Source organism: Helicoverpa armigera, chromosome 5, assembly GCF_030705265.1.
Source record: "Helicoverpa armigera isolate CAAS_96S chromosome 5, ASM3070526v1, whole genome shotgun sequence".
NCBI classification, from domain to species: Eukaryota; Metazoa; Arthropoda; class Insecta; order Lepidoptera; family Noctuidae; genus Helicoverpa; species Helicoverpa armigera.
Window position 1 is genome coordinate 125,403 of NC_087124.1, and position 25,617 is coordinate 151,019.

A 25,617-nucleotide genomic window follows, 5' to 3' on the forward strand; every position below is an offset into this window, starting at 1 on the left:
AAAATACTTCCAAAAAGCTAATTTACACTCGCTATAGAAATTTTTGTAATAATATATTAAGAAAACTGAGAACTGATTACGACAGCCGACAAATACAAGAAAACAACAAAAATCCTCAAATGCTGTGGAAAGTGCTAAAATCCATCTACGACCCCAACGCTCAAAGAAATGCCACATCAAACGTAACGTCAAACTCCGCAGATCCAATCGACTGTCTCAACAAATTCAACTCTTACTTCACAGCAGTAGGAAAAAATTTAGCCGATACCATACTAACGAGATTATCTGAAACTCAAGAATCCCTAACTAGCAAATATACGCCACACAAACCTTCACCTATCACCTTCTTTCTTCACCCCACTGACGAAACAGAAATATCCCACTTTATCAGCCAACTAAAGAACGATAGCAGCCCTGGACCCGACAAAATTGGTGTGAGACTTTTGAAAAAAATACAAAGCTCTATTATAGTTCCCTTAACACATATAATCAACCTCAGCTTAGAAACAGGTGTATTTCCTGAACATTGGAAAGTCGCTGCAGTGAGTCCAATTCACAAAGGAGGGCCCACAGATAAACCTGAAAACTACAGGCCGATTGCACTCCTTAGTATATTGTCAAAAATCCTCGAAAAAGTTGTAAATAAACGTTTGATAAATTTCCTAGAAAAGAACCACCTCATCTCAAATAGACAATTTGGCTTCAGAAAAGGGAAGTCTACTGAAGATGCCACCTTGCTATTAACAAATAAAATATCAGATTGCGTCGAAAGGGGGGAACGATGCATGGCGGTTTTCTTAGATCTAGCCAAAGCATTCGACACAATTTCAACAAATCTTCTCCTCAGAAAATTAGAGTCATCCGGTATTAGAGGAAAGCCGCTTGAATGGTTTCACAGCTATCTAACAAACCGCAGTCAGTATGTCAAATCTGAGGGATACACCAGTAATAAACTCCACATCAACTTCGGAGTTCCCCAAGGTAGTCTTTTGGGCCCCACTCTTTTCATAATCTATATGAATGATATACTCAATCTGAACCTTCCGAACGCAGAACTAATATCCTACGCTGACGACACTGTCATAATCTTTCATTCCAAAACTTGGGAACACTTATTTAATTTAGCTGAAGAAGGCCTAGCAACAGTAGCACAAACTCTAAACTACAACCTGCTAACACTTAACATAAAAAAAACCAAAATAATCACATTTTTCAAAACTCTAACATCCAGTCCACCTCCTAATCTCTCACTTAAATTCCATACATGCACTCCAAACACATCAAGAGAAACCTGTTCATGTGATCACATTCAACGAACCCAATCTATCCGCTACCTAGGTCTCCTCATTGATGAAAATCTATCCTTTAAAATACACATCCAATCTCTGTCAGGTCGAGTAAGAAAACTAATATACATAATGAAAAAACTTAGAGACCGAACACCAAAAGACATACTCCTCACGGTATATTACGCCATATGCCAATCAATCATTCAATACGGTATATCTGTTTGGGGAGGAGCGGGCAAAACCACACTCATAGACCTTGAAAGAGCCCAAAGGGCAGTGATCAAAGTACTTCTTAAAAAGCCGTGGCTCTTCCCAACAGACACCCTATATAAAGAATTTGCAGTTCTACGTGTCCGCCAACTATTTATTCTTAATGCATACCTACACACACACAAAACCTTGAAAAAAAGAACAGACTACAATACACTCACCTCAAAACGTTTATTCAAAATCCCAATACCACGCACGACTTCCCTCTTAACCAGACGATGCCCTACCTATCTCCACACAACTGTCTTTAATAACGTTCACAGCAGGTTACCGCACGACACAAATGAGCTGACACTTTCCTCGTGTAAGAAGATAATCAAAAAATGGCTAACAGGACTCTCATACGAAGAGACAGAAAATCTTCTCACAACACAATCTACACTCGAAAGGATGCATTAGCATACTTCGCACGCATGTGCACACACACACACACACACACATACACACACACACACACACACACACACACACACACAAACACACACACAAACACACACATACACACGCGCACTCACTTTTTTGAGACTGATAAGCTAAGTTCGATTTAAATTAAGCATTTTGTTATAATTTTAATTTTTTTACTAACATATTTTATTTTACTTTTAATGTCTAGAACGAGACAATTTTATTTTTTTAGAAGATGCTCCAATTAGTTATAACTTTCTTAGTTTTCTTTTACGTCTTGTTTAAATTTTTATATTCTATTTTTGTCCACATAAACAACGACCTATAATTCGACAAAAGTACTCATTGTAACCGCAACTCGGGCTCCCAAGATACAGGCCTAGCCTAGTTTGGGGACCGCCGATCCAAAAAACCAATGTCTGCTACTACATATAGTTACACCAAATCAATGTACCTAAGTTAATTTTAAGGCAAACTATGTAACTGTGGATAAATAAAAACTTTATTATTATTATTATTATTATTATTATTATTATAGTGAAGAAAACCCCGTCTAAAATTGGCTTTTTTCTGAATGTGTGAATTAAATCAAGATATGGCTGTCTTGTTTGTCACTTTGTCCTCATCTTACGTCGTATGCGGTCTTGGTAAACATGAAAAAAATGGATGAGTTATGCATCGGCTTAAGAAGTTCCGTTTACTTATTTCGATTTTAAACTTTCCTGTACTGAAACAATTGAAGAGAGAGCGGACATTGTTCTAGTAGCCGCAGGTCGGCGACAATAACCACTAAACAATACCTAATGAAATTAGGTTAGTTGTGGTTTGTCGCGGCTCAAGAGCCGACTTCTGAACCAATGCTGCAAATACTGCTCTAGATACGAGCATAACAGGATGAAACCCATCAACCATCCATAACTCTTAAGTTTAAGGATCAAGTGTGTAAAAGAAGTGTGTTCAGATTAAATAATTTTACGCGCGTATTGGTTCGTTTCTGAAAATTGAGCTTAACTCGATAACGTTTTGCTCACGTCCGCCATCGTTTGCCCGTGCTGTTTGACCGGACCATTGCCGCATCAACGTGCTTCTTCGCTTAGCTTGACTTGAGTTCGTCTAAGGATCTCCTCAGTTTTGAATCTATCGCTCTCCGTAGCTCACTGCTTACTGAGCGATTTGAGCAAGTGATCAGACCACGTTCCACAGCTATGTTTTTGATTGCAGCCGAGTTGTATTTGACAAATTACCTCTTTTTCGAAGTTAGGCCTTGTGACCTCCCTAGCTGGACTGTCTAGAATACTTACAAGGTGCTACTTTGCAGTCTAGTGGAGCTTATACTGGACTAACGTAAGAAGTATGGGCGTCTCAACGCCCGGTGTGCACCACGAGTTTAGGTCTGAAATGTCTTTGTTTGAAAGAGACGTCGCGAGCATGGATCTCTTTGCTAGACAAGTGTTGAATAGAAAGTTTTTTCGTCTCCGAAATATTCCTATCTACCTAGGATATGGCAAAAATTCTAGATGTTTGGTGGTCTAGGATCGTAATGTGAACAGTTTTCTACGTAGCCAATTCTGATGGCAGTAAGTAAACGTTGGTGGGTTTTCGCGGCGACGCGGCTGCTGCATTATGAGGCTGCACTCTGAAGCGGTGAGTGCAGGCGCACGGCATGGCAAACATACCATATGTTACAATATTAGAGAGAGTTGGATCGTGCGCTTCATTGTGTGCTTTCTGCGAATGAGTAACGCTATCGTGCACTTCCTGCGCGCGCGCCGCATTGTGCGCCGCGACACTTAACCTAGTGAGCCGAGCCCGCCCCGCGCCCCGCACCCCCCGCGCCTTGCGTCCCCCGCACTCGCCGCGCCCCCCTCGCTCACCCGCACTCTAGCCGAGCGCTAACAATAAAGTGTTTGTCGATCTGCACACTCGCATTAATTTATGGCAACCACTCTAACACCATAACCAAACAAACCCTCCAAACGTAGTCAATAGCTTGTGCAAATACGTTCCGTGGCCTCTAACTGTAGGTTATTTGCGCTCCGAGACGTTTTTTGTGCAGTCGTTGGGACCGTTGCGCTTCGGGCGGAAGAGCGCCGCGGGCCCTGTGTACATAGCGTGGATACATGGCATACGCTAGTAGTGGTGCAGCCGCTGGAGCCGCGCGCAGTGTCGGGTGTCGCCGCGTGGGCGCCGCGTGGGAACATACCGCCACACACACACACACACACACACACGCACACACACGCACTGCCCATCACCTACACCACTACACTACCCGACGGTTTTATTATTGACTTGTTCTGTTTGAAAATAATTAATATCGTTAGGCATGTTTGCGTTTTCCTCTAATATTCGAGTTTGTTTATTGTTACCAATTAGTATAAGGAAAATCCCACTAGTTATAACCGACCAGCCACAACCGTGTTCTCTATTATTATTTGGTATATTATTTAATCAAGTAAGTCATCATCCTCCGAGCCTTTTCCCAAAGATGTTGGCGTCGGCTTCCAGTCTAGCCGGATGTAGCTGACTATCAGTGCTTTACAAGGAGCGACTGCCCTATGTTACCCGGGCAACCTAATACCCCTTGGTTAGACTGGTGTCAGACTTACTGGCTTCTGACTACCCGTAACGACTGCCAAGGATGTTCAATGACAGCCGGGACCTACAGTTTAACGTGTCATCCGAAACACAGTCATTGGTGTCTAAGATATACTTAGAAAGTACATACAAACTTAGAAAAGTTGCATTGGTACTTGCCTGACCTGGAATCGAACCTGCGCTCTCACAGTCGAGAGGTTGGTTCTAGGCCACCACGACTTTTTATATTACTTTCATTCACTAGACTTTTTATAGGTACCTATATAATTTAACTAGCTTCTGCCAGCGGTTTCACCCGCATCCCGTGGAAACCTCTGCACGAACCCGGATAAAAAGTAGCCTATAGCCTTCCTCGATAAATGGGCTATCTAACACTGAAAGAATTTTTCAAATCGGACCAGTAGTTCCTGAGATTAGCGCGTTCAAACCAACAAACAAACAAACTCTTCAGCTTTATAATATTAGTATAGATAAGTAAGTAGTTAGGTATTTTCTTATGTAATCTACCTACTGAACCAAATTACATACCTACTCAAAACCACTTCAAGGATGAAAAGAGGTTGTCAGTTGTGATGTGGCAATTCTCAATTAGTAGAAAAGGTTTTCTGGTTGTATTTAAGTTTTCTGGCAAGGGTCCCTGTAGCGTGGTGTACACACGTAGGTACTTACAGCTCAGGCCCGAGGCAGGTGACGCCACGGGCGCTCGCTAGTGTATTTGTCAAAGGGACACTTTTTGTGGTCGTTTCATTTTAATGCGCCATTTTACACCTTTTAAAAAGTCCTCGGATCGTTTCCAAATTTGTTCACATTATTTTTTGTGGGTGTCGAGTGACTGCCTAAGTGTCTCGAATGAGTTATTTGTATAGGCCCTGCGCGAGCCAGGCGGGATCAGTGAGTAGTGACGGGATATGAACGAGCGGCTTGGTCGGGGCCGGGGCTGGCGCGCACGTGCGGTCACGGCTCGCGGCCGCAGCACGTGCGCCGGCCGGGATGCGGGCGACACTTCTCCCTTACTGCCGACACCAGTGCGATCAACCATGGTATTGATGGCCAGCTGGTTCTACCGATTCATTTACCTGTCTAAGCTCTAATCGTGACGTTGGATAGTTTCACTTCATCATGTCTAGTCCATATTTTTTTGAGGCAGCGTTTCGTCTTCTTTGGTGATCTATCATTGGAAGCATGTTGAAAGAAACAAATTAATTTAAGTTTAATCTCTTTGGAAACAAAGAAATTGAGTGATTCCCGTTGGATGCTACATTTTGATTCCAGTTTTTTCTTTCCCAATGGAAAAATTAAATATTTTTGACCGACTTCAAAAAAAGGAGACGGTTATCAATCCTAGAGAATGATTATTCTTAAATACAAAATCGATCTTAATGAAGTGTAAAAAGTTTGAATAAAAGATCAATTACTATACCTACTATGTTACAAAATATGTATAACAGAAAATTATTGAAAAACTACAGGAACACAAAAATACAATATTACACCCGTAGTTAACAATTTTGTCGTTATAATATGTACCTACCTACCCATTCTCTGTTTTTTATAAACGCTTTTGGGATCCAACGAGAATACAGTTTTAGCCAGGGATCCAACGAGACTTTCTGCGGTAGCCCACGCACGAGTAAACATTTTACTTATCCGTGGGTTAAACATATAGGTAAAACAGATTTTTAGCTGCCTGCGCCACAAAAAAGGAAGAAAAACCAGACGGAGATCCTATGTTTTAAGTTGTACCACAGATTGTAGGTACCTACCTATATCCCAATTGTAGAAGGATGCAAAATTGAAGAGCAGACATCAAATACCTATTTGCAAATTTAAAATGCAAAATAGTAAGTTAGTCCTAGGACAAGAACCTATTCCTGCAGTGACATTTTGATCAGACTGGACGGATCGCTGTCTCAAGGTGAAGTAGTTTCAGATTACTTTGTTCTGTCGTCTGGCGTTGCACGGAGGTAAGCAAACGATTCTACTGGAAGTGGGCACGGAACTTGCCACATCGAACAAAGATGAGCAGTAGCCAGCAGGCAGAGTGGGCAGCAGCTAGGAATGTGGGCGAGTTGAGTGGCGCGTGCGAGGGCCGCCATAGTGCCGGCGCACGTGCGCACACTTCCGCGTTCTCGGGTGACCGCGCGCTGCGCAAGCGACGCGGCGACGGCCTGCAGGCTGCCGGACACAATTAGCGAGAGACGGCTTCGGCGGAGCCTCGGCGTGCGGTGCTGGCTAGAGCGCATAATGCATGCAAGCGGGTCGAGGGCGGCGGAGCGCGGGCGCTGCGATAACGCGCCTACTTCCGAGACGTTCCGAGCCATTAGCCTCACTGCGCTCTACTTAGCAAGTACTCGCGGCACGTCGCTTGCCAACACGCGCACGTCCCTTCAGCTCTCTTGAGCAATGTCTTGATGTACGTGATGCCACACATTGGTTGCAACAATTAACACAGTATTGCACAATAATTAATTGTTCACAGTAGTTTACGATAACCGAAAAGCTACACCACAGAACCGAAAGCAAAATATAGTATGTAACTCATATACCTACTTGTGTATAACTACATACTTACATATTTGCTTATGAGCGCGCGCACCCTACAAAGATTTAGTCGGCCGATAGTTGATTTTTGCTCTTAAATCAGTACAAAGATCACAATGATGAATGGAAGTAGGTAATCGTTATTACACACGTAATAACGATTACGTATTTGTTCGGTATCGGATCAACTAAAAACTTATATTGTATTCACGGTTTTATAAAAAAAACATACCTACCAAGGGGCGACTAAATAATGAAATAGTGTGCAGTGTACGCGCAGGCAGAATGAAGGCATATACTTACTTACGATGACTAAACAAGTGCACTAAAGCAAATAAATAGGTAAATTGTACGGTTCGAAGAAACATCTCCCTTACTGTAATAATAAATAGCTCTCGGTAGGTATACTAATAAAGTGTTAGGTGAACGAGTTTATATTGGTACCTAATGTATGTAGTCGACACAGTGCTGGGCACGTCATCACCGAGCTCGCTGTACCTACTTGAACGATAACACATTGTTTTCACATATTTGTACTAATTTCGATGGATACAGGTCTGAGCTTCCCGTTTTTGTGATCGATCTTGCCTGTAAGCTACTTCTATCTACTGAATCAGTATCGTTATGATCCAAAACGTCGACTTTTTAATTTATAGAGGAGGCGGCGGAGGAGGGGGTGGCGCAGTGTACTCGCGCTGCGCGTACGCAGGCGGCTCGCCCTACTTCGGCAACGGCACGGAGATCAGCACACAACCTCAGATTTGGCCGTCCAGTGCAGGTACGGAGCCACGTTATACCTTCTGCTCATAGTTTGTGTCACTTCCATGTATCACTTGTGAGAAGACATGTTTGGCTGGAGGAATGTCACTTGTTGTCCGGGGGCTCAATTCTGCTAATTTATCAATATCACATATCTACCTACCTATCAATATAGACATGTCAATTGCAGTCATCTCAATAACAGTTCACAACCGTAGCGGGTGTCCATTGTTTTGCCATTGGTCTGCATTGGTCTGTAGGGTAGTCTGCTCTACAATCGTATTTGCAGACAATAAAATTTATTATTAAATCACAGAAAAGGATAAAAATGTTTGTTAAAAGGAAAATAATTGTTCATTCACATATTAAAACTCTTAGAATAGAATAGTACAAGTTTTTTCGTGTACTTAATATGAAAGCCTTTCACGAATCAGGTTTGCCTATGCCTTTCATATTCTAGCATCCATCCAACTGAGAGTCCATTGCAATTTTTAGTCCAGTACAAATGACGATTCAACGTTAAGTAAAATTAGCAGAATTGAGCTCCGGGTCAGCCCAGGTGTCATGGCAGCGGTCCAGAAGTTGATGTAAGTCGTGTGACATGTTCGCAGGCGGGTCGCCCAGCTACGGCGGCGGCGTGGTGCTGGGCGAGGAGTACGCGGAGGCGGCTGGCGCGGAGGGCGCGGGCGGCGCGGGGGGCGGCGGGGGCGCGGGCGGCTCGCTGCCGGCCTTCAGCGCGCGCTTCGGCGGCGCCTTCGCGTGCGCCACCTCGCGCCCCAACACCGTGTACGGCGCCGCGCCGCCCTACTCGCACCAGGTGACTCACTCGCCGCCGCGCTGCTCTGCTCTCCTCCTCGAGATGTCCATTGACACGCTTCTCTTTCTGATTCCAGGAAGTGTGGAACCTTGAGAGCAATCGCCGACCGCAAATGTCAGCGGCTGCCAGTCTTTCTGCCAGTAAGTCATTCATTATATATTTAAGATAAAAGTAATCAAATAACTCTGACAGGGCCTCTTTTACACTTCACGTAACTAGGTATCTGTGCATCTCAATGTAGTTACTATTTTGAACTTGGTTCACCTTGGACACAATACAGAATACAATTATAGTGGTGACTACAAAAACATGATGATTATTTAAAACAAAACAATGTTCAAATGTAGTGTTGAAGTCCACCAGGCATGATTCACTGCAGCAGCTGGCGCGCGAGGCGACACACTCACGCGCGCTGTTCTGCTTGCGTTGTTCTCTCTGTGACCTAGAGCCGGTACAAGGTTTCTCATGCATCACTCTGGGATTTTGTGCAATCATAAATGAGTACTACTTGTGGTAGATCACGCGTAGATACGGAGCTGTTTACTTAGACGACTTGTATGCGGAAATATTTGGACATGTTGTTCAGTAAGCTGTAGACGATGATACCTACATTATTTTGATTAGTTTGATGGGCCCGATAGTAGATAGCAACAGGCGGGAGGGTTGCGGAGGGTCTCGTGTTTTTGTGGCAGGTCACGGCGCGATAGCCCGGAGCGACGCGGGCGCATCCACGCCACTCCCGCCACATTTTTTATACGGTAAACGACAGATAAGCGATTTCCAAAAGACGCACTCGATAAGCGCACAGTTCCGGCATTATTTATGATCGCTCATGTGAACCCGCGCGCTATATTTTAAGGAGCCCACTTAAACCTTCATCAGTCTTCGCGACGTTACAACCCTACTTTTATTTTGGTTTTGTGACACTTAAAATCTATTAATGTCTTTTCGCTGAATAGCCGTCGCCGAAGATCATCACTTTTTTTATTAATATTGTGGCAGTGCAGGGCTGTGGCCTCTTCTCACACAGAGAAGGAATGAGCGTTAATCACAACATTCACAACGCTTGCTCAAAACGCGATGTTCATTCGCTTCAGGCCAGGTTTCCTCATATTTCCTTGTCTGCAATCCGGAGGTCATTGATTTCAAAAGCTTTTTTGGATGTATTTATAAAGCAGGTAGGTATCCACTTACCAACGTTAAAGTAGGTACTTACCTACTTACCTGGAATCGAACCCACACACATTTCAAGTTATAAGATTATCTATCAGTCACCACCACGAATACATAAATATATTTTATGACAAATACATGACAATGATGATGTCCTCCTAGCCGCTGGTCGACCACGAAGGCTGTTCCCGTGTTAGGAGATCAGCCAACTGCGGGGGGTACATTATATTTACAAGGTTATACCTAGTAGCAATACAGCGCTCACGTATTCATGAAACTGCAACAACGAAGCCACCAAAGCAATTATTATTTCAAGTTACTATTTTTAGAAGAAATAGGTAAATGTCCTGTTTTCCGTTAGTTCGATGTCTAAAAGAACCTCAGAGTCACGTGTCAAAGACAAAAACAAAGCGTATGTTTGTGTGCGTCGAGTGCAGCGTGCGTGTGTAAGCGCAGAGCACACATGTGTACTCCGCTAATTAGCTTTGGTGGCGGTTTTCCTCGTGGCTGGTCTGAATCGCTCGCTACAATAAATTAAGTGTCCATTGATATTGTTTACTATTGTAAAGCCGTTCCCGCGGACGGCGCTCGGCGCGGCCTCGTAAAACGAACGAGTGTCGGCCGTGGAGCGCCGACTGTTTGCTTAGGTCACACTAAAAAAACCATGCCTTGTTTTAAAATGAAGTCGTTCCCTTTTAAGCGCATTAAAATCGCATTCCGTAAATGGTATCGGATAAGGCACGTGCCGCGCAAACAGCGGGCGTCCGGCCGGCCAGGCGACTCTTCTCTATCGCTACGAACAAAGCATCCAAAAAAACAGTCGACCAGGTTAAAGCCGTGTCTCCACATATTTGCTGACTGACACTCGCGTCACTAATGCGCAGCGTTATCACGCGCCGCCAGGTGGCGCCTTATCGCCGCAGGACGGGCTCTTTCTCATTTAACACCATTAGGACATAGCTGCCCAGTGACGTCACCCGCCTGCTTCACCATCATCCAGCTATTGGCGGCTCTGTACCAGTTCCCAACGAGATCGATCTGACGTGACGTTCAGTCGACTTGCGGCACACGATAGCTACATGTGTAGTGTGTGTTGGCGGGCCTGCACACATGGCCGGGCTCTCGTTACAAACGTCAATAACGGCCGGCTAATGACATCCATGTTTAATGCTTATTATGAGTAATCGGAAACGCCACCATTCATTTCAGTTGAATCTCTGTCAAATGTTCTGCGTTTTGTAACAGTATATGTGTACGGCGCACATGCAACTCCCGCTCGGTTTCACTTTCAATTGTTAGTTCATACTGATGAATCAGTTATCTCGATACTTTGATTTAAATGACAAACATGTGGCAGCCAGGGCGCCAGCAGTCGGCCAGGCTGGCACAGCGGCGGGCGCGCTGCTGCGCCGGCGCGGATGTCTAACGGTCTTGGATTCCAGTGCAACGGAACGCCGCGGGTACCGGGCCCGCCTGATCACGCGCTCATTCCTCAACACCTTACGTCTCAGATAGTGATAGACTTCGCTGTCCGACTGGCATTATGTTACTAGGTTGTAGTAGGTATATCTATGTCTAAAATAGAGGGGTGGTTAAAACAATAAAAAAAGCGTAAGCAGTAAGTAAAAATTAAATAATCATACATATTTGCTACACCCTCCAGGCCGGATCATTGGTCGTGTTTTCTAGTTTACTTGGTGAATAGCTACTTATTCATATAACAAATATAATGTAAAGAGGAGCCTGCCTCGCCAGCCCTTAGGCTGCGGTTCCACTGAGGCGGAGACGGAGACATTACATGAAAAAGACGAGATGTGGATTTCGTGTAGTGTGAATGGTCGATCCCCACACGTCTCCTCTCAGCTCCGCTCGTCTCCGCCTTAGTGGAACCGCAGCCTAAGTGCACCCTGCTAAATTATAACGAGCTCAAAGTACCGACTGCCTTCATCGGAAAAGGGTAGGAGCCTTGAGATAGATGCACTAGAGTCTAGAGTAGCAAACCTTGTCCAAATGTGACGCAAAAAAAAATACTTTTTAGTGCGTGACGATGCAGCTTCGAAAGCATTGATTTAAAAGCAAACATATATCTATCTTAGTAACACAAGCCGTAAATATACATGAGACGAACATGTAAGGATGCTTACTAGATTATTAAACTGATAATCTCCTTGACAATGTTTATTATGCTTCCTATTCCGAGTAACATTATTTTACTCATTCGTCACGGCGTGCTGCGCTCTCGCCATACAGCGTCATTATTGTTACAAACATTAGTCCATAAATAATTGTCATCATCTGTCTAGCCTTTTCCCAACTATGTTGGGATCGGCTGGGACTGTAAGAATTTCTTACATTTAGTTGCCAGGGAGTCTGATAAGCAGTCTTACCTAGGGGTATCGGGTTACTCGGGTAACTGAGCAGAGGAGGCAGTCGCTCCTTGTAAAACACTGGTGCTCCGTACTACTCGTACAGTTTGCATCCGATTAGGGTCAATTCACACTGAAAGAGCAGCGGCCGGCAGCGGCCGTAAGAGCGCGGCCCGCCGCGCTCACGCTCAATCCCTTGCAATTACGGCCGCTGCCGGCCGCTGCCGGCCGCTGCTCTTTCAGTGTGAATTGACCCTTAGACTGGTAGCCAACCCCAACATACTTAGTTGGGACAAGGTTGGTACAACCACCTCCTTTTTAAGAAGTCGACAAATTTTTTTATGAGTCAATCCCAAAATCTACATACATACTTAAATACGTGTTTGAGAGAAAGAAGAAGATGAAGTCGATGGCGCAATCAAGGAGCCGCACCAGCCAGACACTGACTTATAAGGCTGATGCATTTAAACATTTGTTTTTGCTAGTGGTTAGTGTTTTTAGAAGTGGGTTTTACTTTTTTGTAAAAAGTGTTTTATTTTTATTAAGGTAGGTAATGAATAAGATAAATATGGTCAAAATTAAGATAGGTACGCCCTCATATTGTGGGGTAATTCAGTAGATTCTAATCGTGCATTTATTGCACAAAAGAAATGTACAAGAGCCTTATTTGGTACACAACAGACTGACAGCTGTAAGTATTACCTATTTTTGCCATTACCCAGTCTGTACATGCTGGAAGTGTGCGCAAACATCCCCAGTTTTTCTGCTAACACTGATGAATTGACTAGGCCAGGTAGACGTATTCACAACCTCCTGGTGCCTCAGCAAAGAGTCAATGTGTTTAGTCACAATGTGTATTGCATGGCGATACATATTTACAACAAGTTGCCAGATAGTTTTATGGAAGTTAATAGTCTAACCTATTTAAACGGACATTATTAATTTTACTGTTAGAAATGAGATAAATGTTACTTATTATAGTGGGAAAGAGTATTTAAATGATAAAACTCTGTGATATATAATTGTATAAGTAGCGAACTAGTTATTGACTTGTTACGTTAGATAAAGGGTATGATTTAAGCTGTCACCAATTTAATTCATTTTGTGTTTCTTAAATAATAGGGTTTGCCCTCAAAATAGTAGATTTGTCACCAAATGTAGTCACCAAACAATATAAAATCAATTCCACAATAAATTACCGAAAATCATGGAGATATGGGGTCAAGTACCAAATAAATGATTTTGTATGTATTATAATAGGTTTGTCCTAATAGTATTTAAGCAAACTAATTTAAAGAGATCGCCAATAAATCATATATTATATCACTAGAAAATTTCATGAAGGTCTAAAAATGTAGGGTGGTCGTCATCATCCTTTCAACCAAAAGAGTCTACTACTTAACTGGCCATGTGCCTCCCCCCAAGGGCTTTAGTTTCCACAGGTAGTATAAATATATTTAAATTAAATTTCTAGCTGAATAGTAAATAAAACACTTAATCAAAGTCAAAATAATCAGTATTTATTGTTAAAAATCTCGCTGCCCGCGCCCCGCATCGTATGATCGTACCTACAACCAACCTACAACCCATTCGTTGAGGCCCGAAAGCGCGCCAATTTGTCTCCCTTCCCTTCCTCTTCCCTTTGAACATATTTTTATTAAAATTATAAACTGATGTATTAAATTGGTAACGAATACATTATTTTAATAACTGAACGAAATAAAATGTAACTACTGTATTGTTGACAAAATAACAAATAAAAAGGAGTCGCAGTCAGGGATCGATTAATCGATTTATTTGGTGACAGATCTACCATTTTGAGCACCAAGCTATTATTTAAGTAATAAAACTATTATTATAAGAACGAAGTTTATATTCATGTAATGCACTACAATTTTATTGGTAATCCATCTCATATTTTACACATTATATTAACAATAATTTGCTAATTCATACCTGGGAACACTCTTTGTTTATCTGAGAACGAAAATATTTCGTGGCGATAGATCTATTTATTAGGTGATACAACTTGATGACAAATATAAATTTTGGTGACAAAAAATATAGTTCCCTTAGATAAATACTGTTTACAATTAAACATTTGTACGCCTGATCATGGCAGAGTATGGTTAATACTGGATAACTACCTACAGAAAGAATAAAGTTGTTAATTGAACAACTAATTTGTACCCATATTCTTACAAATAAATGTTTCTTTCTTTCTTTCTAAAAAGATTTAGATGCAACTAGCTACTTTGTTGAGGTTGTACTGTAGGTTTACAAATATTTATACAGAGTGATCCAGAAGGTGCTTCTTCTAAATGACGGAAGTAAATCCTTGATCGTTGACGTGTTTGGATTGTATTTAAGGCTTCAGTAGTGCCTCGTATAGGTAAGTAGAAGGCATCGCGGATTGACGGAAGTGACGTATGAAGGAAGCTTGGTGAAACGGCTCGTTGTAAGGAATCGGTCGCAGCAGCGGGAACAATGGCGGCTCGGGTGACGGCGGGTCGTTGTTCGCGCGCTGGCCCGCGTGACGTCACGCGGCCTTGCGACGTGCGCGCGCGCGCTGTGTCAGCACGCGCGCTCACGTGCGCATCTGTCGTCGATGCGACCGACTGTCACTGTCAAGGTCGCCGCCGTTTACTTCCTTGCTTTCATTCCACCCGTACATACTTATGATTGATTGCACCAAATCCGCTACCATTACTCGATTACTAAATAATGGGTTACTTTGTTTTTATTTATAACCTATTTAATCCACTCATAAGTGTTATGATCATAAAGTTCCAAGAACCATTTTAGCTTCCTACTTCGTAAGCAGAACAGGCTCGACAATAATTGAGCTAGTAATGTAATGTAGGTTTATGTGCCCATTCTTGTGTTGACTTGAACGCCGGATGTGTTTGTTTGCGCGCCTGGCCGAGTGCGGGCCAGGCGCTAGCAGTAGAGTGGGCCGCTCGGAGTAACTAGCGTGTGTTGCGCAGTCGAAATGGCGGAGTTTTTCACGGAGGGGCGCGAGTGCGTGAACTGCGGCGCCATCCACACGCCGCTGTGGCGTCGCGACGGCACCGGCCACTACCTGTGCAACGCGTGCGGCCTCTACAACAAGATGAACGGCATGAACCGGCCGCTGAAGCAGCCGCGGCGGCTGGTACGTCAGCGCCTGGCCGCGGCCCACGCGCCCCCGCACGACGTACGCAACATGTGCTCACTAACCCCGCGCCCCCCCCGCTCCCGTGAGATCCGCGCCCGCCGAGCGCCCGCTCGAACTGCTCGCTCGCGCTCCGCTCAGCGCTCAGTCACGCTTGTTCTGGTTGCAGTGGCCGCGGAGGGGGCCCCGCCGGGCGCGGATTTCTACAAGGGCTTCCTGTTTAACGGCATGGCGTCGTCGCACGCGCTGCCCGCGCCCGCGCCGCTCGCGCACCCCGCGCACCAGCCCTCCACCCCCTCTGACTACAAACAGAAGAAAGGGGTACGTGCCCCGCCCCCGCCCCCACCCCACGCCCAACACCTAACGCCCGCCCACTAACACCCATCGCTTCTATATCTAACATCACCGTTATTTTGTAGTTCAGTAATGCATGCCAGCCGAAAGACTTGAAAAGTCAATCGGCGTTTGTAAGAAGTTGAATAGTTGTCGAGCTCGTGAGAGCGGGTGTAATGTAGTGGTGTGCGCAGATGGGCACGAAGCGGCCGGGAATGTCGTGCACCAACTGCCAGACCACGACGACGTCGCTGTGGCGGCGCAACTCGCTGGGCGAGACCGTGTGCAACGCGTGCGGCCTCTACTACAAGCTGCACAACATCAACCGCCCGCTCGCCATGAAGAAGGACTCCATACAGGTACGCCGCCATGCACCCGACACGCATTATAACGACAATCATGCATAAGGCGGCCAACCGTCCCGCATTCTGCGGGACCGTCCCGCAATGCTTGACGAAATCCCGTTTTGAAATTATTAGTAAAATAGTCCCGCAAAACGTTGTATGCATCCCGCATCCCTATTTTTCTACCACACTTCTACACAACACCCACCTGCGCGCACGCTCAACAGTGCAGGAACACAGGGCCCCGATTCTCCTAAGTTAATAATGTCAAAATCGAATAGAAATCGAATCGCAATATGATCGTAATAGCAGTTTTAACCATATCGGGCATTCTGCTACAAATAAAAGACCAATCGTATTCGATTGACATTTGATTGGTGTGCGATTGGTCTGCTATTTTGATGATTTTGTCTATACGGTAGTTTGCTGTACAATCATTTTGCAATCGTAAATCATTTGCAGACAAAATGATTCATTATTGAATGACAGAAAAGGATAAAAACGTTTATTTCAAAGAAAAAATAGCGGAATGCCACATACGCTTCAATCGTAATCGAGTCGGGATAGGATATCAGTCGAATCGAGTCGAACGTCAATCGAAGGTCGCTTAAGTAAAATTAGGAGAATCGGGCCCCAGATTACCTATAATATAATCTCGTTCTCTTTATTTCTACTGAACTCGTGAGGCCTAATGATTTTGAAAATAAGACATTAGTGCACGCTGTCACACGATATTGATAGGTTAAATTATAGCTTTTTGCTTACGGTTGTTATTTTATCAGTTCCGTACGATCATTTTTCAATGCCCCCATTTTCACGAAAGGTTAAGTCCCGCATCCAGTTTTCGGAAAGTTGGCCGCCTTAATCATGCATAACTCCAGGATAGCAAACTAGCCACCTTAAACGTGTCTGTTTGACACACAATTTATTCTCTGATAACCGAATTCTTGCGGTGTTATAGTTGCTGATGATACACAACAGTCATTTTGTATGTACCAACCTATGTATGTGTTCATATTTATAAAAAAACCATGAAATGAAGTTGTACAAGAATTTACCCGAATTAATCTCTTAGTTTTGTTCTCCGCTGCATACAGGTGTTATAAAATGGGCGTCGTATGCAACGAACCTGTCGAATTGAATTTCATAGCCGAGTCGGCTTTCAGTCTACCCGAATGCAGCTGAGTGTTAGTTACCAGTATTTTACATAGTGCGACTGCACATCTGACCACCTGCATCCAGTTGCCGCTACTCATACTTAGCTTAGTTTCTTTGTAAAACATAAGATTATTATTTTTCCAGACGAGAAAGAGGAAGCCAAAAAATAGTATAAAAGCAGAACGAAGTATCAAGGCGTCCGTGCAGCGCGCCGTCACGTCTTCGGGCGTGAAGATCGAGAACCTATGTGAGTATCCGTGAGCACGGCGCCGGCCGGCAGCCGCTCGCCAGCCGGCGCCGTGCTCACGCGTGTGTCTGTGCAGTGGACAGCGGCGCGGCGGCCGGCAGCGGCGCGCGCTCGCCGCTCTCGCTCAACTACTACGTGCAGCACGCGCTCAAGGTGGAGGAGCCGCCGCCCGCGCACTCGGCGCACGCCGCGCACGCGCCGCACGCCTCGCACGTGACGCACGCCGCGCACGCGCAGCACGCGCACGCGCCGCACGCGCTCTACGACGAGGAGTACCGGCGCGCGGCCGACGAGCGCCTGGAGCGGCCCACCGTCGTGTCCATGGGCAGCTGAGCCGCGGCGCCGCCCGACCACATAACCTTATAGAATCTCAGTTGTTTAGATACCTAGTTAGTGCCTAGATGATAGTGAGCGCGATGACTCGCTAGTTGACCAAATAGCACCCTGTACATATAAGCCGCAGCGCACTCGCGCGACCACTCCTGGTGTCGTACGATTCGCACGTGTGCTGTAGTGAGCTGTTTTTAATCGTGTGTTCCCACTGTTACCAAATAATAATTATGTATAATAAGCGATGAGACTGTATAATGAATCATTCCTAAAGCATTGCATTCCTAGGTAGATAGCTTAATGTTTCTTTTAAAGTAAGCTATGTCGCCGCAAAGAGGCTGTTTTGAATGTAACACAGCTAATTTTATTTTATGTTGAACGATAAAGTTTATATTTTTATAAAATAATCAATTTTTAGTAATGGCGTATACTGGAATCCGATGAATAGATTTTTTTTTTTCAAAATATTATGGACTTGGTTTGAATAGGAGGCACGCGTCGCCTGAGCGACGGGTGGTGAGCGTCGCTCTAGTGTTAGTATAAGTACATTAGTAAAGATATTTTTGTTGACTCCATGACTTCTAAAAGCATTCCAAGAATGAATCCAAGTAGCGTAGTGAGTGTAGTGCGGTGACACCGGCGCGCCTGCACTGCTGACTACTGCAACATCAGCAGTGCAGAGCGAGGTCGCGTGGCTCGTGGCTCATCTGCAGCCACTACCTGCATCATGTACGCTCTATGAACGCATAGATCTGAGGTACCTCTCTATTGCATAAATCCGAATTATATTATTTTAATTTTAATAAGAATTAATTAGTTATATGTAATTATGTTATTTTTTATATAATGTCGACTATTGTTGCATGTTCATTGAAAGTAATATATAATAATAATAATGTGAATAGAGTATAATAGGGTGGAGTGGGTAACCGCCGGCGAGTGCTGGCGGCGAGTAGATCTGATGCCTTGTCGCCAAATATATTGCATACAAATGTAAGTATAGATACGTGATGTTATAAATATTTATGTGTTATGTGGCGCGTCCTGCGAGGCGTTCCTCTAGTATATACATGTACTGTATTGTGTAAATATTACATAAGCGATCAGATTGAAGAACGCCTTGAATTAAAGGTACTTTGAAGCTCAAGCCTGTTGTTTGATTCAGTTGCCTGTCATGTTGCACGCGCGTCCAGCACGCTCGCTCTCGCGTCCAGCACGCGGCTCCGGCCGTGCTGCTGCGCTCACAGCGGACATCACTTACTGTATTTTTCAGGCATTACATAATTTGCACTCAGCACAGCTCAGAAAGACCATCTTTGGTCCGTTTTCACTCACTCAGCTCGCTGATCAATGCGTTATGCAATGTACGATGTTACTCACAAAGTAGGTATGACGCTTACCCACCTCGACGAGCGCGTGGAGTACGTGACAAAATATCAAACGCACACATATGTATATCTAACCGTGTATATCTAATCATATCTAACCGTGTACAACGCACAGGGAATCGACTGCGATGAGTGGTTCGCGGGGCTGGCGGAGAGGGGGCATACACTGAAACAATATGGCGTCTTATCATCAGGCATCGCGTCACGTGCACCCTGCCCCCCTCGCCCCTCAACACCGATCTTTATTAGCTTTTCACGGAAAATATTCGACGAAAAAAACAACTGATAAGATCGCGATGAGGTCGAGCGGCGCCCATCAATAATCCGTCGATGTATCGCGTATCAGATCCGGAGCGGGGATTACAGCGGTAGGTACCGCGGCCGCACTGCGCACTTCACACTCGCACTGTCCGACACTGCCCGTCCGCCGGCCTGCTGCAGCACCCTCCACGTCGTGGCTGCGCGGGCGCCGAGCCGGCTGTAATGAGGCGGCGACAGATACGCGCTCTCTAATCAAATCTGTAGGCCTTCTATCTGATAATTATACGGTATCGGGGATGGTATCGCGGTATCTCTGCACCAGATACGGAGCTCTCCAGGGCTGGTAGCAGGCGGGGCGGGGTGGGGCGAGGCGGGGCGGCGGGTGGCACGGCGACGATCCCTACAAATATTTGTGGTGGGTTCGTGTCGTGTTTGCGGACGTTATCACGTGGCGGCTGGGCGCGTCCCCTCGCCCGCAAGCCGCTGCAGCGCCGCGACGTCCTGCAGGTCGCGGCTAGTCGCATGCTCGCGTCCACTATGTAGTAACATCAGCTGTTCTACTAGATACTGTATCTGTTAGATACGATTATCAAAACTTTAAGATAACCGGTCTCACATTAGCGCCTAGTTAAGATAATCGAGATAACAATTTGCATATCTGAAGAAAGGCGCGATACTGAGTGGAGTATCAATGGGGTCGATGCACTGTACACACAGACACACACGCTAAGGTGCCTTATTATATCATACTCCCCGGGCTTGTATTTGTAATTAGATTAGCTAGTAGTGAGGGCGGCCTACATGCGGGCGTTGTGCAACGCGGCGTGTTGTGTCTCGTCTCGAGCTTGCTGCACAGACCTAGTTGTTCACACACAAACTGTTAGTCGACCACGCCCTGAACTCACCCTACAGAAAGAAACGAAAGCGCCCCTCGTCGCTGCCAGGTGTTCCACATTTTGCCTCCGAGTGGACGTTACTCCAGTCTTCATGTTGTGGCCGTTTTCATTATGATTTTGTTTGAAAGTTAGTATTTCTGAGGCACTGGAAAAGTCCAAACTGTTCTGTAATGTAAGTAGGTAAAGGTACCGCATGTTAGACTAGAAATAGCTAAATATGTATAAACACAATACAAGGTTTTGGAGATTTAGATGATCTGATGACGTGTGCTTTCTGTACTAGCCGTACAGGCATTCTCTCAACTCATCGATTAATTCGTTCTGGGTATATTGAAGCAGAATAATATTTAGTGTGCTATATGATAGCCTAATAACCAATTTTGACGGCAGCCTACTTAAGGCATTTTATATAAATGATGAAGACACATGTAAATGGCACATATGCGCGAACACAAAAGAAACAAAGAACGATGACAAAAAAATACAAACATCCGAATTGAGGAACTACTTTTTAACCGACTCCAAAAAAAGAGGATTCTCAAATCGTCTTTTTCTAGTCTTTGTTACGCAACTCTCTTTTGAAAGAGCAACTCTCTCAGGTCTCATTGTCACAAAGTCAGGATCTGACTGATCTGAACTCCGCATCGGTATGTAGCAACTATCAAGTGTTTAGAGTCTCATTTTATTCGTATTGATGACATCTTTACACCGAAATATGTTAAGACTACCGTATCAGACCTCAGACTTAATCAAAGTGAATTAATTCTGTATCAAGCTTTTTATTCCTGGTCAGTATTTTACAATCTTCTTCCTACTGCCCTGTTCCCAAATTTATTTTGGCGCAACATGACATTCTCTTCCATTTTCCCCTGTCACTCGTCATACTGACACTCACTCCCTTCCCATTCATGTCATCTTTCAGGCAATCCATCCATCTTTTCTTAGGTTCCTCTCTATCCATCTACATTCATACTTAGCACACACTTTGTTGCATGCGTATCGTCCCTCCGTATTTTACAATGATATTTGCATTTACTTTTTTACAAAAATAAATAAGAGGGGGAAAATTAATTAATTAATTTTATTAATATTGTTTAGGGCTTTCTACAATATGACTTACGATTGCCACTGTTTAAAATATTATCGTTCTGGCCCCAAAAATTGAAAAGCGGTAAAGATAACTTTTTTACAGACATTTTTTTGGGAAGTCGGTTCTAAAGTTACTTAAAACAATCAGTGAATGTTCTGGGTTGATGGGCAAGACTTGATCCTGATTGCGAGTCCTGCGCCCGCGCACCGTTGGAGCTGCGCTTTTTCCGCACAGTCCTAAAGACTACATTTTTTAATGATACCTACATAACTGTGGATTCTATACTAATACGCTTATAATAAAACTGGCCAAGAGCGTGGCGGGCTACGCTCAGTATAGGGTTCCGTGGTTTCCCGAGTATAGCCGATACCTATTAGGAGGATAAATTAAATGGGTATGTTGGATTTTCAGTGGTAATTTTTGATTGTTTGAACCGATTAAAAAAAAATATACGTTAAAGATAAAAAAATGTGTACACTCATCATCATCCTCCGAGCCTTTTTCCCAACAATGTTGGGGTCGGCTTCCAGTCTAACCGGATTCAGCTGAGTACCAGTGCTTTACAAGAAGCGACTGCCTATCTGACCTCCTCAACCCAGTTACCCGGGCAACCCAAGACCCCTTGGTTAGACTGGTGTCAGACTTACTGGCTTCTGACTACCCGCAACGACTGCCAAGGGTGTTCAATGACAGCCGGGACCTACAGTTTAACGTGCCATCCGAAACACAGCCATTGGTGTCTAAGATATACTTAGAAAGTACATAAAAACTTAGAAAAGTTGCATTAGTACTTGCCTGACCTGGAACTTTATAACTTTGAAAATGTGTACACTAAGTTTTTTTTTTGTAAATAACCGTTATTTAATCGAGTTTAAAACAATTTTCCCACAAAGAGTATATTAAGAGGACGAATTGGAATTTTTGGCGCCAAGGATGTCAATTTTTCTCAGTAAATACAAAACGGATCAAAATACAACTTGGTTACCTGAAAGTTCATGATATAAGCCTTATTTTGTTAGTTGTAGAAACATGATTAGGTAACTTTTATAACAGAGAAAAATATATCAAACATACCTCTTTTTAAAAAGAGATTCACATATTATGGGCAAACGGGACCGATTTAAGCCTCTTAACTTTTTTAGTAGTTGAGTATATACATACTCTTTAAAATGGTAGTAGGAATTTTTATTAAATTATCATTTCTAAATATTAAAATTACAAAACCATTTTGTCGCTTACGACTTTTAGTTATAAGCTAGCGCGCGTATTGTTATCCTCGCCCCGCTCAGACGCTCCGACCCCTTTTGGCGCCTTAGATGCGCGTGCCGGTTATGGAATTATTGTTGACCACTTCCTCGCCTTAAGTTTTATATTTAGGATTTTTTTCATATTTTCAACAAGTAGGTATGGTCCAAAATTCAAGAGTTATTATTTCCGAAAATAATAATATTATCAAAAAGTGATAGTTGTAAGCTCTAATTCATAGGCCTATGTCCAGCAGTGGACTGCGATAGGCTGATGATGATGATGATGATGGATGGACAGACATGGCGAGACTCCTCGCCCGTGTTCCTCGTTTACTACGGAATCCTAAAAAGGAAACATTTTTGGTTTGTTTGCACCCTAGCTAGAGGCCCTGAAACTACTTCACTGTAGAGAAGCTCCACTATCTCTGCGTGCCGTAGGCTTATTTTGTCTGGGTAGCGGAAGAAGTTCTCCCGCGACGCTGGTGAAACTGCGGGAACCAGCTAGTATTCAGTTCATATTCATCGTCTGCCTAGTACCAGTGTCTTACATGGAGAGACTGCCTATCAGTCCATCTCAACTCAATTCGATACCACTCGGTAAGACTGGTTGTCAGACTTTCTGGCTTCTGACTAGATACTCGTAACGAGTATTGGCAGATGTCAATGGTTTGTAAGTGACGTCCGCTCGGGCACCAGTGAGCTCCAGTGAGCTCCAGTTGAGCTGCCATCGTGCGCCCGCGCCGACAATTACACAACTCTACGTAGGTATATTTACATTGTGATAAGTTTTTTTTGTTATCGGTAACTAGGTTCGCCGACTTGCAAGTTTTTAAGTAAAATATGTTTTAAAACGTATTAAGAAGTCCAGTTCAGCACCCCGGGAGCATGTCGTCGATCTATTCTAGTGTACACGATAGCTGTAGTGAGGCAGATTTGCAACATGATCATAATACCTCACTACACAAAGTGTGTTTTAGACAAACTGAACGATAAGAGATGTATAGATGATAAACGCGTTTGTTAGTATACAGTGTAGAGGCTGAATGTTTGTAGCGTTATTTGAGTGATGTAGAATAACAAGTGCGTTTGCTATTGAACGCCTCACAGCGGCTGAATCATTGGGCACGCACACAAGCACACAGGCACGGCGCGTTATCAGGTCCGTCAAGTGCGCTGATAAGGCGACGGCGACGGGCAGCGCGCTGCTGCGAGCAGGGCGCGGCGCGACCCCGTGTGGGCAGCAGCAGGCGGCACCGGCGGCGCGAGTCCTCGAGGCGCATTGTCGGCTGTGGCAGGTACGCTGGCTCGCGGCTCCGTGTCCGCGATGATTCACCGAGCGCTCACCATCAAGCCTGTATTGGGAGTGTGTGTCATTGCTGGTGACGTCACCGCACCTCTTACATGACTACATACAGGCATGGTTGTTTGCACACATTACCAAATTAATGTTAGATGCACATAGTCAACTTAGGTACCAACGCTTTAGGTATTTTGATAGTATTAGTACGATAATGCCTTCGCAAGATCGATTGATATCTCTCCTGTTACCTTCATAATGGTATAAAACATACATACAAATGATCAAAAACAATGAAAGAGTACAATAAAATTTATATTTTGTGCACACTAAAGTCGTAGCAAATGACGACTACGAATTTCGTAGGCGTACTACGCGCTACTACGAGCTGCTACGCACAGGGTCTACGAATGCCTTAGCTTTATTGAACTGCGGAAATGGTATTGTTTTCACTTGTTGTGATTTTCATACTGTCGATCAGAAGGTAAGATCTTATTGCGATTATGTTAAAAATATCTGTTTTGCAGCCAAGTTTCAATAGAGTTTTTAACATGCCAGAGCTGATCGGCCGACAGTCTGTGCTCGACTGTACTAAGTGTAGAAGTGGCTTCTACGAGGAAGTATAGTGAGGAGACACGTGAGTGACTGATCTGTCGGTGCTCGTTTAGCAGAAGCTTTACGTGTCACTGACGATGAAATCTGATTGGTGATGAGGTGAACGTCGAAAGTTTGATCTGTTGTATAGTGAGATGATATTTATACCGCGACGGTGTTGTGCTAGAGAGGTGATGAGCTTAGCTGGCGAGGCGAGGCGGTGGCGAGGCGGTGGCGAGGCGCTGGCGAGGCACTGGCGAGGCACTGGCGAGGCGCGCGTCACAGGGTGGAGGACGTGAGGCGCTCTCCCATGATTAACATTATCGCAGGTAATTAGACCGATGATCGATGTCTCAAGTAAGCCTCTAATTGATAAGATAGCGCAACGCATTACACTTATCGATTTTTTATTGTTAAGATATGTATCGTAAATACAATAATTATTGTTTAAAGCGCACCTTCATACCTACCTCACATTATTGACATAAATTCGGGGATAAGCGAGGATTATTGCGTAGCTAGGCGTCGCCGCGGCGCCTGCGCACCGCGCACGAAGGTCATGCCACCAGCTCGCACCAACTCACTTGTGTTTATTTCAATCAAATAATCGACCCTCAACGCATAGCTACCGTCGGGACATACTGGACCAGTCGACTGTAGACACACGGAATGCGTACGGTGACCAACGACGAGCAATCACGGAAAGTTGATGATGCAGAGCTGTCAATAAATCGTATAAATCGTAGCTGTATACATCGTGATTGTTACAAATACTCACAGAGCGACGTGCGACTTACATGTGACCTACATCTACTCGTACATTTGGGACGTGGTGTTGATCAAAGTGTTTCACTGCGATACGTACTCACCTATCTATACATGTGCTTACCAACACGCTGCCTCAGTCCTGCCTCACAGATTGAATACCTTTGCCGATTAATATGTTTAGCTCAAAGTTAAAGACTATGCTGTCTGCAGAGAGACACCGCATTAATGAGCGGATGAAAACTATCTCGGTTGAATGTCATGGAACTACTAACTAGTGTAGACATTTAAATCA

At 44.3% G+C, this 25,617-nt stretch overlaps 1 protein-coding gene and 1 long non-coding RNA gene across 7 annotated transcripts in view; one reads left to right on the forward strand and one right to left on the reverse strand.

Moving 5' to 3' along the window:
- LOC110377660 (transcription factor BCFI) overlaps window positions 1-18,931 on the forward strand; it is a 52,727-nt gene extending 33,796 nt beyond the window's left edge. For 2 of the 6 annotated variants that reach the window (XM_049842308.2, XM_049842310.2), the window contains exons 3-9: window positions 7,760-7,881; window positions 8,474-8,679; window positions 8,756-8,819; window positions 15,206-15,414; window positions 15,900-16,064; window positions 17,352-17,454; window positions 17,531-18,931. In XM_049842308.2, coding sequence (XP_049698265.2) covers window positions 7,760-7,881; window positions 8,474-8,679; window positions 8,756-8,819; window positions 15,206-15,414; window positions 15,900-16,064; window positions 17,352-17,454; window positions 17,531-17,787 — 1,126 coding nt within the window. In that variant the 3' untranslated portion in view covers window positions 17,788-18,931. Of the gene's footprint in view, window positions 1-7,759; window positions 7,882-8,473; window positions 8,680-8,755; window positions 8,820-15,205; window positions 15,415-15,541; window positions 15,694-15,899; window positions 16,065-17,351; window positions 17,455-17,530 lie in introns of those variants that run through there. The other 4 variants (XM_049842309.2, XM_021336621.3, XM_049842311.2 and 1 more) reach the window with 4 other exon arrangements.
- A 5,328-nt stretch (window positions 18,932-24,259) lies between these two features.
- On the reverse strand, window positions 24,260-25,578 carry LOC135116898 (uncharacterized). Its single transcript, XR_010276467.1, has 2 exons — window positions 25,427-25,578; window positions 24,260-25,277 (listed from the first exon to the last, which is right to left on the reverse strand). It is a non-coding gene; the product is annotated as an uncharacterized LOC135116898 (long non-coding RNA).
- Between the last annotated feature and the right edge of the window lie 39 nt (window positions 25,579-25,617).